General features: G+C 31.9%; 3 protein-coding genes across 4 annotated transcripts in view; 1 reads left to right on the forward strand and 2 right to left on the reverse strand.

Annotated features, from left to right (window-relative positions):
- Positions 1–1,246, reverse strand: part of Men (NADP-dependent malic enzyme) — a 28,204-nt gene extending 26,958 nt beyond the window's left edge. Inside the window, exon 1 of the mRNA XM_077440761.1 lies at positions 1,080–1,246. Coding sequence (XP_077296887.1) covers positions 1,080–1,123 — 44 coding nt within the window. The 5' untranslated portion in view covers positions 1,124–1,246. The remainder of the gene's footprint in view (positions 1–1,079) is intronic.
- A 2,431-nt stretch (positions 1,247–3,677) lies between these two features.
- On the forward strand, positions 3,678–5,502 carry eIF2Balpha (eukaryotic translation initiation factor 2B subunit alpha). Its single transcript, XM_077440771.1, has 7 exons — positions 3,678–3,822; positions 3,913–4,014; positions 4,096–4,238; positions 4,320–4,436; positions 4,509–4,618; positions 4,686–4,830; positions 4,915–5,502. The coding sequence occupies exons 1-7, from the start codon at positions 3,810–3,812 to the stop codon at positions 5,188–5,190; spliced, it is 906 nt and encodes a 301-aa protein (XP_077296897.1). The 5' UTR covers positions 3,678–3,809; the 3' UTR covers positions 5,191–5,502.
- Positions 5,231–15,781, reverse strand: part of FER (tyrosine-protein kinase Fer) — a 64,836-nt gene continuing 54,285 nt past the window's right edge. The window contains exons 4-17 of one of the 2 annotated variants that reach the window (XM_077440756.1): positions 12,950–13,046; positions 12,673–12,871; positions 12,424–12,561; positions 11,272–11,562; positions 11,019–11,135; positions 10,203–10,416; positions 9,875–10,075; positions 7,438–7,632; positions 7,172–7,348; positions 6,885–7,098; positions 6,649–6,801; positions 6,450–6,572; positions 6,210–6,332; positions 5,231–6,127 (exon numbers count right to left, since the gene is read on the reverse strand). In XM_077440756.1, the coding sequence (XP_077296882.1) occupies positions 5,985–6,127; positions 6,210–6,332; positions 6,450–6,572; positions 6,649–6,801; positions 6,885–7,098; positions 7,172–7,348; positions 7,438–7,632; positions 9,875–10,075; positions 10,203–10,416; positions 11,019–11,135; positions 11,272–11,562; positions 12,424–12,561; positions 12,673–12,871; positions 12,950–13,046 (2,385 nt within the window). In that variant the 3' untranslated portion in view covers positions 5,231–5,984. The remainder of the gene's footprint in view (positions 6,128–6,209; positions 6,333–6,449; positions 6,573–6,648; positions 6,802–6,884; positions 7,099–7,171; positions 7,349–7,437; positions 7,633–9,874; positions 10,076–10,202; positions 10,417–11,018; positions 11,136–11,271; positions 11,563–12,423; positions 12,562–12,672; positions 12,872–12,949; positions 13,047–15,781) is intronic. The other variant, XM_077440758.1, reaches the window with a different exon arrangement.

Raw genomic sequence — 15,781 nt, forward strand, 5'->3', positions numbered from 1 at the left:
TTATTTCAACACCTTCGTGGAACGCTTTCAATAGTTAATTGAAAGTAAAAAAATATATACATATACCTATAGGAAGTTTTGTGCTATTTTACTTAACCTTTTCCACTCGGATTTTTTTCCCAAAACCAACCAGCAGCTCTGGTTAAATATTTAAACGTATTAAACATGTTTTCGCATGAAATTTTCTATGACTTTAAGAGAAAAACTTTATACTTTTTAAATAATAGATTTTTTATCGAAAATGTGTATGCGTAATTGCCACTTAAAAGCAGTTAATCGTCATCAAACCATGACAGTGGATTTCACTTATATTCGTATGTTACGCAATCGTAAACAAGCGTAACTTTTCTCGGCGGGAAAATTTCCATAAAGAAAACATCTTATTTAAGCGATTTATACGGCATTTATTAAGAGCTATGGTGTTTAATTGACACTTACTTATGTAATGGTAAAAGAATAACAATCGCTACACTTAAAGTGCATAGAGTTGTAAAATAGTAAAACCATATTATTCAATACTTGATTGCAATCTTGTAAAGGAAGTATGTAAGTAAAAAAATGATTAAATACTTTTTATAAAGTTTTATTTTCAATTTATTGTAATCGACCTTCTATGGTGTGATCCTTGATGTTTTGCATTCAACCGTTTAATATCCGCTGAGAGATTCGATTTTTTACCATGATTTTACTAGATAATTGCAAAAACGTGTGTCAATCGTAATTATGTGAAGTTGACGATTCGTTGAACATTTAGGAGGGAAATTGTCTCCTAATGGGCATAAATTACACAATAAAGCCTCAAAATGGGGACATGTTTTCTATGCAGATATGCTGAAATGATTACGTATATACATAATATAATAGAACATTTACTCAAAATTAATATTTTCACCAATTGAATAAAAATAAAAATTAATTAGTTATAAACTACCCACAGAAATACACTGATAGATAGCATTATTAATAAACATGCAATATTTAAGTTGAATAAATAAATATATTCAATGTTTATATGTAGTAAATGAACCAATATGCAATATAATCTGAAACAGTTTAAAATAAATAAAAAAAGCACATACTTATCTGCATGATTTTTCAAAGTCATCGATGCGCTGTTTCCCATTTCGCAAACAAGATTTAATACTTAAAATATTTATTATTAACCGAAAATTTCACTCGAATTATTTTCAAAACTTATAAATCGTCCATTAATCTTGTTATTGTAAGCATTTGAACTGTATTTTTTAATAATATAATGATTTGAATGATTAATTTTATTGTACAGGTGAGTCGACCGGTGTTCTTTTGCCAATTGGCGGCATAGCACTGTTAAAGAATAGTGGTTGCCACTAAAGTGGAACAAGTGAGAGTGAAACCATCACCACTAAACCATTGAAACCAATCATCATCATTCACTAATTCAATTTCAAGGGTGCTTTAAAAACGTCATACGAAATTTCTTTCACTCTCTTCACAACAATCCCCTGAAAATATTTCGAGTTTCATTGCAATGCGATGTTTATTAACTGTTTTATTTATATAGTGAATAAAATTGAATTTTACTTGTACCAAAATCGAGACACATTTTATTTTACGAGCCAACACGCGATGAATTGTTCCAAAGGAAGTGACTGAACTAATTTACAGTTCTATGTAGTCGTATATCGATCGGTATGTCAATAACCTAACAATGAAACATATCGCAACTATTGTATCATAAATATTTCTAAACGTATATTCACCTATTGATAAATAGGCACAGTTATTGAATTTGATTTATTTTATGATCCAATTAATAAATCAAATATGCAAATATCTAAAACACATGGAATGCAATAATTTTTTTTTAGTTTTTAGTTCAAAATTAACATTATTATATAAATAACATAATTTATCGAGTAAAAAATTTATCACTCTACATATGTATATATATTTTATATTTATATTCAGCATATTTCATTTCATCATCATCATAATCTACGGCCATTCGCCACCCACCCATGGATGAAGGCCTCTCCAACACGCTTTCACTCGTCTCTGTTTGGTGCAACTCGCTTCCATCTCACTCCACACATTTTTCTAATTTCGTCTACCCATCTTCCCTGCGGTCTTCCTTTTACCCTTTTGCATTCTCTCAGGTACCATTCTAGCATTTCTTTTGTCCAACTTTCGTCCATTCTTCTAGCCACGTGGCCCGCCCATTGCCATTTCAATCTCTTCACTCTTTCCATTATATCCACAACCTTTGTCATACTACTCACGCACACAGTGCAGGCCTTACACCCGATGGCGCCCCCGGGCAATTTTTTCTAAACACCCTTAGAAAAAACTTTCGCCTTTGGCGCTCTAATCTAAAATTTTGAATGGCTTTTGGCGCTCTAATTTTAAATTTTAAAGTGCCTTTGGCACATCGTGCGGCGCCCTAACTTATTTGGTGCCCTCGGGCCCTGCCCGACCCAGCCCCCCCAAAAACCGGCACTGCACGAACGTATTCCATTTCCCGTCTTTCCTCGTTATGCCAAGCATACAACGTTCTATACGTCTTTGAGTCCATTGGAATTTGTGTAACAACTTGGCGTCCAATGTCCAAGTTTCACATCCAAACGTCATCACTGACAAAACACGTTGATCGAAGATTTTTTTCTTCAGGCATTTTCCATTTATCTAAGTACATAGATATAGTGGTGGTTCTATATTTATAATGGTTCTTTAAATATAACATAACATAACACTTCATAAACTAGCGTTGAAATCACACGATTTCATATATTTTATGTCCATTATCATATTACGTCTCAAAATCTTAAATCCGCTAACTTACGACACTTTTTTAACTACCACCTCATAACCATAAAAAAACACCGTGATTGTGATTGCGATAGATTTCAGTTTGGTGCTTTTCATTTACAAATAACTTTGTATTATCACATTATGTCAAATCGCCTTCCTCCCTTTATTGTTTAATGTTATTTATAGACGACCACTTATTATTACTATGTACATATATATGTACATGAAAGCTCAACGTTTTATAATAGGTTGTGGCTATTTGCAGGTACTATATCTACGAATTTTTGGCTATTTGCAGGTACTATATCTGCGACAGGCGCAAAGCCTTCTGCGCATGCGCGTGAACTTATAATCCGATTATAATTTCTCACATTTAATGTATGCTAGACTTGTCTAATCAATCGTTCATTATACATGAGGCAAATAAATTTCGCACTTTATTATAATAGATTTATATCATTTAGCTAGTTCGCGGCTTGTACTTGTATATACATAGGTATTATACGTTGTATATGATAATAATTTTCTAACAATTAATAATATTAACTAATTTGGATTATATTTTTTACTCTACGTCACTTTACGAGTTCGAAGTAAATTTTAAGAGGTTTAAAACAAAATTTTAACAGTAAACACGCTGACAGTGACAGTTCACACGCATGCGCAGAAGGTTTTGCGCCTCTCGCAGATATAGTACCTGCAAATAGCCAATAATTTGCAGATATAGTACCTGCAAATAGCCGCAACCTTTATAATATTTAACTTTTGTTATTTGAATGCATGTATGTTATGTTATGAAAAAACATACATTTTATTTAGGTTAATAAGATATTTATTTAATGAAATATTCGATCACAGTAAATGCAATCAGTTTTATTTCGAAATTTGCTTTTACGATTATTATGGCCAAAAATGGCCACACTGTCGCCGAGCTGTCACTGTCAGATTTAGTTACTCATTTTGTTCTCGTGTTTGAAGTTTATATTCTATTTATATTTATTTAAAAAGAGGATCCTAAAATGGATAAAGAAGGTTATTTCTATTTTTACAAATATAAAATTGTTTTCTGATGCTGGGCAAAATCCATAACCTCAATATGTGTGACATATGTTTTTATTGCAGCCATACGAAAGTATTTTCAGGGTGTACTGAAACAAAATGAAGATCTCTCAGTTGCTGTCGCCGCCATAATGACATTATTGGAGGTTTTAAAGAAACACAACGGTAAATATTTATAGAAATACAGGAGCCTTCATAAATTGTACTGTTACAGTGTCAAATTAACAAATTAACTTTATATTTCAGCGACAACCGTTCAAGAATTAGATTCTGCTTTTGGAGAAGCAATACTGATCATGAAAAATTGTGATCAACCTATCACTGCCATATCTTCGGCATGTAATCTCTTTCAACGGTTCATCACTCTCGGACAACTGGACAATATAGGAGTACACACTAATTTTTTGCTCAATTTTTAATGATGTAATCTGCATACATTTTTTCATTATCATTTCGTATTCATTTTTCAGAATGACAAAGATTTCAAAAAAACAATGGAAACGAGAGGTCATTATTTCTTACAGCGACTCACAAAAGCAAGGGGAATCATCGTAGAACAAGCGTGTAGTTTTGTTGCAGATGGCTGTGTTCGTATTTTATTATATAAGTCAAATTTTTAAACTTTTTATCGTATTATTAAAATTTTCATTTTATTTCAGCGGATATTAACTCATTCAAAATCCAGAGTTGTTTTGCAAACACTTATTGAAGCAGCTAAAACTAAACGCTTTCAAGTATTCGTCACAATGTCATCGCCTGATAATTCTGGGTATAATTATATTTTCGTAAAATTTGTTATATTGCCTTCGGAGCTTTAATCTAATTTATTTTTACAGGGAAAATATGTATAGAAGACTGGTAGAAAATGGCATCGACTGCAAACTAATTTTAGATTCATCTATAGGATATATGATGGAACAGGTAGATATTGTAATGCTGGGTGCTGAAGGTGTAGTGGAGAGTGGCGGTATTATAAACAAGGTTATTTATACATTTATATGCACTTTAAAAATATTTCAAATGTTTACAGTGAAGTATTTTATATATTGGTTTGTTTACTTACAGATCGGTACATATACCTTAGCGATGTGTGCAAAAGAACTGAAGAAACCTGTTTACATTCTGACAGAATGTATTAAATTCACGAGAACATATCCTTTAAATCAGAGAGATCTTCCGAACGAATTTAAATTCTTATCTAGTAAATTAAAAAACGATTTGTCTAAAGAACATCCTTTAGTTGATTATACTCCACCATCGTACATAACTTTATTATTCACTGATATTGGCATATTCACACCGTCGGCTGTGAGTGATGAGCTCATAAAATTGTATTTATAATACTTTTGTATTATCAAATTTTATAATAAAACGATATAACATATGACAAGATATATTTATTTGTTTAAACTATAAATTCTCACTTGACAGATTAAAATACAGTATATACAGAAGTAAAAAATTGCGTAAAATATGTATTGTTTTTTTATAACAGAAGCAACAACCATTGCTTAAATGTACATATATTATATACAATATTATTTGGATATAACACAAACACATTCTAAATATTTACACTTAAAGCTATTTGAATATCAATAATTATGTTAAATTGTTAAAATAATTGCATTCATAATTAAAGTCGTTCAAATTAAAATAGTATAAAATTATTAACTGGTAAACATAACGCATGCAAACTACAAAAATAGTTCATATGTAAAATGAAAGAGAACATAATTCTTAAACAAGATTAAAGGCACATAAATGACTAATAAAATAGAATGTTAAATTACATTTTATTAAATATTTTTTATATATCTAAATTTGTAACAAAAATTTTACGAAAAATTGGCACAAATTACGTCGCTAAAATTGATATACATACACAATTGGATCAAAAGGGTTGGAAAAATAAAACGAGGTTAAAGGAAATTACCATAAACTATGTAAACGAATTATTTAGCACTACACGCATTACATACATATTATTATTATTATAATACATACTTAATATTGTAATTTCATTATGATGAACAAATTTCGTTTTTATAAAAACATCATTACAAATTTAACAATCACATGTCAATTTATCACATTGTTTGAATTATTAAGTAGGTACATATATTCCCATAAAATTATCTCATATCAGAAAATATGCCATCTACAGTAGTATAAATCTGTTGGAAGTGTGGTCTTACTTCCGGATCATACTCCCAACATTTCAGCATTAATTGGTACATTTCTTCGGGACACTGCTCTGGCGAGGGCATACGATAGCCTAAAATAATATAATGTATATTAGAGAAATATTTAGATAATATGTTTATATAAAACGAAAATTTTGAATGATCGATATTTACCAGTGTCAATTTTTTCTCTTGCTTTTGAATTGCTAAATCCAGAATATGGAGTATCTCCTTTGGCAAATATTTCCCACATTAAAATACCATAACTCCAGACGTCACACAATGAAGTATATTTTCCTAAAAATAAATATTTTAAATTATAAATTTTCCACATGAAAAAGTTATTGTTTATGCTAATACAGACTATCAAAATGTTTATGTAATGTAATATAATAATAGTTCTACAATATGTACCAAAATTAAGTGCTTCTGGTGCTGTCCATTTAATTGGAATTTGTTTCATTCCACCAGAAACAATGTATTCCTCCTCTTCACGTGACATTCCAAAGTCGGAAATTTTTACTATATGATCTTTTCCTATAAAATATACACATGACAGATATTAAAACACGTATGAAAACATACATAATGTTTCAATATAGGAAATACTTGCCTACTAAACAATTTCTTGCTGCTAGATCTCTATGTATACAATTTTTACTCTCTAAATATCGCATACCAGCCGCTGCATCGAGACACATACCTAACAATTGCTTTAGAGTCAATGAGGAAGCGCGATTTCTTAAAAACGTCAGTAAAGAACCACCTGATAATCAACACAAAATTAAACCAATTTAAAAGATCATTCCAATAGAATAGAACCACAATGGAATATAAAAATTTACAAACCGGTCACTAATTCCATGACTATCATGATCGGTTGTTTCTGTACACATATTCCTATAAGTCTGACTATGTTTGGATGGTCGTATTGTTTGAGAATACGCCCTTCTTGCAGGAACGTCTTCTTCTGCTCATCAGGCAACGTCATCCTACATGTTTTAACGGCTACTTCTTGTTTTGAACTTTTCAATTGTGCTTTGTAAACATCGCCAAAATTTCCCTAATAAAATAAATTGAAATTAAGTACATAAAAGCTAATATGTATTTCAAACAGACAAAATTTATTAACTCACTCTTCCAATTTTTTCCATAAGAACAACATCATCATTGTTTAATTCCCATCGTTCTCTCGGTACTGGTCGCCTGAGTATAGCACCGGAGCGACCCGTCACCGCCAATCCGCTATTTTGCTGATGTAAAATCAATTCCCTTACAGATGGAAAAGCCGGACCTTCAAATCTATAGTGACCCTAATAAAATATAAATCATTTTTTGAATAATTTAATATTTTATATATACTAAGTCAATTGTAAGCATTATAAAGGAAATATGTAAAAACCTCTGGTGTTGTTTGGACAATAAAATGTTTGTGACCTCCCCAACAAACCGAAAGAACAGTTTGACATTCGTCGTTCCTCGTTGTCTCTCGTACAAGGAAGTCTCCATCGACCCTCAATAGTCTAACAACTTCCTCTCTTGGGAGTACTCCATGGAACCATTCTTCGTCCACTAGAGGTCTAGTCAACGGTTGTGTCTGTTCAAATTAACATGAATTGATTTTATATTAATAATAATCTCTAAACAGTCATGCAAGTGAGATTAGATGGACGGCAAGCAATTCGTACAATCAAACAATTCTACATCAGATACGTACATTCACTTCATAATAGATATCTTTGAATTTCTTTTTCTTTCGCGGTATTATAATAGGCGGCGACGAGCTATTGCCGTACAACGGCTCTTCCATGCCAAGGAGAGTATGTAAATATGATTATTTAGAACGGCGACATCGTGACACCAAAGTCTTCGACATTATTACCACCGATGCTGAAAGCTACTGAAATATTTGGTAAAGTCGAGCGACGTTAAACATTTACTAAAACGTGGGTATCTCTGGAAGCAGTTTTGGCAGTTGCAAGCGGACGTCGGGCCGACGTCTTGGATTCCAATACGGCGTAAAAGCCGACTCTCCAGGTGCGCGATTTTCGCTTGTGAGCTGTGGGACCATTGCCAAAATAGCTCTGCTACACGGGCTCAGCGTGGTCCACTCTTACCGGGCACTGCCGTCAAAAATAGATCCCGATAAACACGCTACTTGTATCCGTTACGTGGACTCTAAACAAGCTAAGTACTATTCTGGAACGTTCATTGACAGTTTTGCGTTGTAATTTCACTAAACGATCAATGTCCGAGTGTATTTCAGCTCTAAGAGTACAACAATTCTTCTGCACGGTTCATTAGTTACATTCGTTCAATATATGTACTCCACAGTGTGAATATCTCAATATATGCATAAACCACTATTTTTTTCTCTAAATATGTAAAACTACTTTTATTGGAATGGCATACTGTAGTTTGTGAAGAACAAGTTTTATGCATCCAGTAACTCTTATCATGAGTTATCAACAGGGCCGGCTCAAAGGTGCAGCAGACTAGGCACTTGCCTATGGGACCATAGACAAGGGGCGCTGCGTGGCGCCCCATTTTAATTTTTTTATTATTAAATGGAAAAAATAAAAATAAATAATTTGGCTTTCTTTGAACTTATAAAACATTCTATGTATATTCAATTTCATTTTTCTACTTGAAATAATAATACTGATTGTAAAATATTATAATTTACGAGGAACGCAGGAAGTTGACTGTCTAATAACAACGACTCACGAATTAAACTTGTAAAACAGCATGTAAAATATTATAATTTACGAGGAACGCAGGAAGTTGACTGTCTAATAACAACGACTCACGAATTAAACTTGTAAAACAGCAAACTGTCGTCGGTACAAATGGTAATTTGGAATCGTATTTTATATAAAATACTGCTAAAGCATATGTATGAATATATATAAATATATATTAGGGATGGATCTGCTTCACGAAATTAAATATCTTAACCAATCATATTCGAAAGAAGAAATGTCACTATAAAATTCTTCAATTCATTGTTGGATATAAATTAATGTCTTCATTACCGAATTTATACATAGTTATCCGTATTTTATTTTATTTTATACATTTTTATATATAAAACGTGCTTATTTTGAATAAAAATTTTTCGTTTTTGTCTTAATATATTTTTCTTCAATAAAATAATTCAAGAACTTTCATGAAATTTACTGTTTAAAAATTTAAGGGGGGGGGGGGAGAGCTGAAATCAATCTGCCTAGGGGCGCCATATACCCTCGGGCCGGGCCTGGTTATCAATCAATTTCAAAAATCAATTTAAATTTGTAAATAAAATTCTACCAAACAATAAGTACTCATCTTCTCCTTAATAGTTACTAAGTAACAATACAATAATGTATTCTGTTGTTTGCATATTATTGAATTGTACAAAAAAGATCCATAAAATTGCATATGTCAACAAATTACTTGTGTGATCCAAACGAGTCTCACATATGATTAAAACAGTCAAAAATATTAAAACCATGCAAATAAAAATAATCAAATAAGCATTAAACACATCAAAAGAAAATCACCATGCAGGTTGTTTAAAAATATTGCAATAAATATGTGCGGAGAAAGAAAGTGTGATTGCTATCGTCGTAAGTGCTGGTCATGCTATTACTATTTGCCACACTCACCACACTGTAATTTGGATCTCCATAGTCGCAACTGTTAACGGACAAGCTATCAACACCGTCGTCTGTTATTTCACAATCTCTCGGGTTAAAAACACCAACTATGTTACTTTTTACTTTACACACACGGCGAAAGTTAGATTTGTACGTCGTATGAAACCTTCGCTTCATAATAACGCGCTTAGTTGGCTTTACCGCGAGATCTGTAAGACTGGAGGGACCCTCACTGCCACCCCTGTGTGTGCGCAATCGGATCGAAGGTACGGGACTGCATGGAGCCGACTTGCGACGGAAAGGTTTTCCGAGCGCTCTGAAAATTTTTCTTTGCGGCAGAACCGACGCTAAATGTCTTCTGAGAGCTAAAGTAGCTGCTGATGCTAGTGAATTACCTTCACCCTAGGAATAAGCATCCTCATACCATAAGTAAACATCCCGCCGAACAATGATAACGGTCAAAATGAACATAATTTATTTAGGATATGATACTGTGACAAACGTATTAGTGTAATATTCTTCATTATACCTGGTGATCTTCGTTTGCTGGTATGCTCTGAGGTGACGAAGGTGGTGGGGTGGCAGGATCCGGACATCCGGAAGGTGCTTCCTCACATCCCAATTCACTCAACGCTGTTCTGAGTAAATCAGCTTGCTTCGTCCATTGTACTTCGTTACACTTCAATTCGATCAATTCACGACTTTCACTGTTAATACTTGCTGTGTCGAGAGTTGGTGAGTTTCTGAAAATAGGAAAAAATACATGAGGATTGGTGCATACAAAAATATTCCTGTTGACTATATCAAAAGCAAGTTATTAACAAAAAAATTCTTAACACAAAATATGTATATAACACATAGATTTTTTACCCAGTGTTAGTCATATTGTCTGGTACAAGGCGAAATATTTTCAAATTTCACTGTGGATAAATTATCCCGGTCACATTTTAATTTTGAAGACCAATACACATTATTATATATTACAGTTATAATGAAATCAACCAATCATTATTAAATTTCAATCAATATGTCTTGGTCTTCACAACTAATATTCACTATTTCTGTAAATTTGTTAATATCAATTGATAAAATAATAAAATCCTTTCTTACGAAATATTGACCATCATATGTATGTCTCATGTGTACATTTATTAGAGGATTTTATTATAAAATAAAAACCAAACTTTATAATAAAACAAAACAAAAAATCAAGCTTCCCTTCCACCAAAAACAAAATAAATTAAATCACTTTCCATAAAAAAAGAAACAAAATAAAATCACGCCCAGTTTTATTATAATGTTATAATATTATATATCACTTAGTAAAAATAACCGTATGACATGCCTTTTAAAAATAAACGACAAAGATAAAATATATTGATTCCGGTTTAATTTTGATTCTTCACTCTTGCTAATATTACTTTTATTGTGTAATACGTGAATATCATGAGCAGTTGCTATTCTGCAAAATAATACAATTTTACTAAACTTTCCTTTGTCTTTTAACAATTCTTTTAACGTGTATGAAAACTTTTATTCTGAAATGCATTTAAAAAATTATTGTTTTAAATTTTGGAGACATAAAGAATAAATTTCACCTATTATTTAATATTTCTGGACTGCATCCATTAATCCTAGTTCCATTAGTTGTCGGACTTCCTCCATTACTACTTTTATTTATTCCATTTACTGTAATAATTTCAGCACTTTGAAAGCTAGATTGTTTTTCTTTGTTCTCTTGTAAATTTGTTTCCAAGTCCGTTAGTTTGTTTTTCAACCACTCAACAGTAAGGTTATCTACAGTCAGTTGATTTACTTTTAAATTCCCAGACGTATCTTCAACTAGGCTGGGTTCGAAAGAAAATGTTATCACATCACAGGGTGAATTTCTAGAAAAAAAATCAATCGAATTATACATAGGAATATGATTTAATAATTTAATTCAGGACGTGAACTCAGATTTAAATTTACCGACTCCGGCTTTATTGTATGATTCGACTCTGACTCCGATTCCAACTTGAACGATTTAAAAAGATCGCCTTTTCTTGCCAAAGTATAATATTGTTCGTAATAAAAATAATAGCGATTTTCAAATTACAAAAAATTATAAGGATCTTAAAAAAATCATTAAAAATTGACATGTACCAAAATTTATTGAATTATTGGTAATGAAATATGTAGGTATAAATGAAAAGTAAATACACTTATAGTGTATGTGTACGAATTAAATACACAAATAAATCAATGTGAAAAATGAAAAAAAAAAAATAGAGGAAACAATCAGTTTTGGCTACCTAATATCTAAATACCTGCAATTCAACGATTTTATTTATAATTTTATTTAAAATCATCATTTTTATATAGGAATTATTGAATTTCAATATATTAGTGGATTTACTTTAATAAAATGGAGACTCTAGTTGACACGGTAAACGGATTATTACACGGCAATCGTTTCCACAAAATCGCCAATACTTGTATCGGAATATCTGGCACTCGAGTTCTCATTAGTACAATATTTCGCGTGGGTAGCTTTCGATTGATAGAGTTTTTGGGTGCCAGATGTTCCGTGATCGAGATTTTAGTGACGTGCGCGAGACCGCCTTTGCGGAATAATCACCGAACCAGTTGACCCAAACCGTAATACTATTAATTAAAGAAAATAATAAAAATAAGTCAGATTCGGTTGACTTTGCTCGAAATGCGCGGACTTCGACTACACAGCCCTGATTTAATTATAATGTACATACTTATATTTTTCATTCAAGTCTTTATATTCATCTTCAGGTTTGATATTTTGTATTGTTGCTTCAGTATTCTTTTGACTTTCGACACATTCATCAGTTGTGCCATCAAAACTCTGAACAACATCTAACAGTACACCTCTCCTAAAAAATATACGCAGAATTAGTATTTGTACATTTTTTAAAAGATGCAATGAAATATTTAGGTACACCTTCGTAATTTCATATCTAAACATTTCATGTCAAAATACTCACCATGCTATTACAAAAGCATCTTGAGCAGCTCTTTGTCTAGCTAAAACTGCTGGTAATTGTACACATCTAAGATCTTTTTCACATTCTGTAGCAGCTGCTAGTAAAAGCACATACTCATTGTGGGTTAAATGAAGTTTCCTACATGCTTTCTGGTATTTATCTCTAAGTTCTTCTAATTTTTTTCCACCTCGCGCAGGAACTGGAAATCAACATGTAATGATTATAGTTTATTTAAATTAACATCAACAAATTACATAAAACAAATTAGTATTCTTACATTTTATATACTGTTCTTCAAATTTAGTTCTCATTTGTTTATAGAGTTCTAAATATTTTTGATATTCGGCCTGTTTTTTGGTGACTTCGTCCGAAAGCTAAAATATAAAAAAAACTTTTATTAAAATAAAATCTACATACCAAATTATTGACATTAATTTGTATCTCTGATTTTTAAATATTATTAAAAATATCAGATAATTTAAAGAGTAGTTGATTGAATATAATAACAAAAAATCCTGGTAGAAAGTTATTCATACAATGAGAAGATATTTTTCATCAGATAAATATATGTACATTCTTTAAGATTAAACATCTATTTTAACAAAAACAAATGCTTTTTTAATATCACCTTAAATCGTATAGCAATGTCGGTTTATTATTTCAATAAAATTCACAATTTGTAGATATGTGGTTGAAAAAAAACATCACTATCTTCATTGTGTGAAAATTTCTGAGAAAACTAAAATTCAAGCCTTTGTTTCGGATTCGACGGAAGGAATTGATTTTTTGCTCGACACATTCATTGCAAGCATCGAATATCGCGAACGTATGAATATGTATGTAAAGTGACATTTTTTCTATTGAGACCAGATGAAATATGCATTGAAAGAGGAAAAAGGTTAAAGACAGCTTAAAGAAAATGGTTCTTGGAACCGCGAATACGAGATAAGCTACATACATAGTTAAGTCCACGTACGAAATTGGTTATTGCGGTCAGCTCGATGGGGGATAATTGCCGTGATGTTTCCGATAAGAGGCGGCATCTCGGACAAAAGTCCACCAATCATCCACGTGGTTATGCAGCTGATGCACTTTTGCCTCAAGCTAGTAACCATTAAAGGAAAGTTTACCCACTTAGCCCCATTGAAAAAAATGATTCAAACAAGCAAAATTCTACATCCTACTTTTAATTTAATCTGAATTTTAAGTGAAACAATGTTGTACATATGTTAGTATAATTCAATCTATTCTGTACGTACAGAAATCAACAAAAACCTATACGTGTGACTTTGTGTTATTATTGGTACGTACTAGCCACACTGGAATTTGCGCGCAAACATTAATTTGCATTCAAATGTGACGTAAAAACGACTTTCGGATGAATCTTTTCCATTTTTGTTGTTTCAAGGAAAATGTTGTGCAATCTCCACCTAACGACGATTTATTTACAAAGGAATGAATTATCTATGGCTTTAAATTTCACTATGTTGACGCTAAATATCAAAAAAATCTAACCTACAAACCCGCCATAGTATTGTAAAAAATCGTTTCACTTTCTATGATATCTACGGATCATGTTTTGTATTATGAAAAATACATTCTTGTTGCGTCTATACATCTATGAGAAAAGAATTTGATTGTTGTGTGACCCTCATTAATCACAATTCAAATGCATATCAATGCACCATTCAAATGGTAATATGGTATAGGAATTCATTGTGAATTTTGTCGGAGTCCACACACTTCATATGAAAAATTCTGGGCGCATCAAAATTATTTTTCAATGAAAAATAAACTGACAGCAGTAAATTTATGTTAACAGTAGGTATTGTTATAATATGTCAAAAAGTCTGTGTGAAACTTTAAAAAACCTAATCTCGATGTGAATATTTTAAACTGCAGATACTTAGACTTTAGATGTTGAAACCCATTATGGATAAACGGAATATCTTCATATTTATATATACATATATAATATCACTATTCTGTGAGTCTGTGTAAGATAACGCTCGCCGTTCTAAACTAGCAGCTTCGATTCGACATACATATTACGTCACAGTTAAAGCACTGCCAACAAAATGCACGAATATAATATGAACATAATAACAGATCAAAAAAACACTTATATATACATAATATACTGTTTGCTATCATCTAGGCAAATTAGTCTCTGAGCATTTAGCACCTTCCATTGAAAATTTATTTAACCCTTTGAATGCTGACCAACGCCGATCGGCGTTTTGCTGACAAGTCCACAGGCTTGCAAAACGCCGATAGGCGTTGTAAATTTTGCATGTACAAAGTAAACGAGAATACTACCTGCAAAGCCTTTAAAGGTAGCATTGAAAATAGGTCGTGTGATTCGTGTCATTCATGTTAGAGCGTTTATAAAGACTCGCTTACACCGGATTTTCTGAATTTATAACCATAGCAGAATTACCCGATGGACATTCCCTTACTGCTGAGTATTTTAGATTGTGACTTGGAATTAAGATTGTAAGCATTACATTTTAACAAAAATGAAGTAGATGGAACTACAATAGTTTTGGAAAAATACATTTATAAATAGACTTCTTTTGTTTATTTTATATTGCTGCAAGACAGTGACGTGCGGTAAAATTCTCCCTCTTTTTGTCGTACAGCCTTACTTAACGTGCACGAGCAGGATACAAGAGGAACAGGCTGTTCCCCTTATATCCTGCTCGCACACATTAAGTAAAGTTCTACGACAAAAAGAAGAGAATTTAACTGCACGCCACTGCTGCAAGATATATGTATTAGAGAGTCTAAACACACCTTAATAAAACTCGAAATCCTCGGCTGTAGTTATCTAGGGTTTGTTTGGATTTGCTACAATTTGTATACCTGCTTTCTATTGGATTTCTAAATAATTCTAGTTGGAAATGTTGGCGAAATTTTCAACGTGGTGGGATTTCAACAGAAAAGACGTTAGCACTCGATTAACCCTTTGTTAAAGACGTTAGCACTCAATTAATTAGTTAATTATTTTTTCTATTGGTGTTTTATATTATTATTTATATGAAGGTAGTTATGTAGGTAGTTTTAACTTTTTTTTTTTATAATATACAATTAAATATATTTAAAAGGT

This window comes from Arctopsyche grandis, chromosome 11 (assembly GCF_051622035.1).
Source record: "Arctopsyche grandis isolate Sample6627 chromosome 11, ASM5162203v2, whole genome shotgun sequence".
NCBI classification, from domain to species: Eukaryota; Metazoa; Arthropoda; class Insecta; order Trichoptera; family Hydropsychidae; genus Arctopsyche; species Arctopsyche grandis.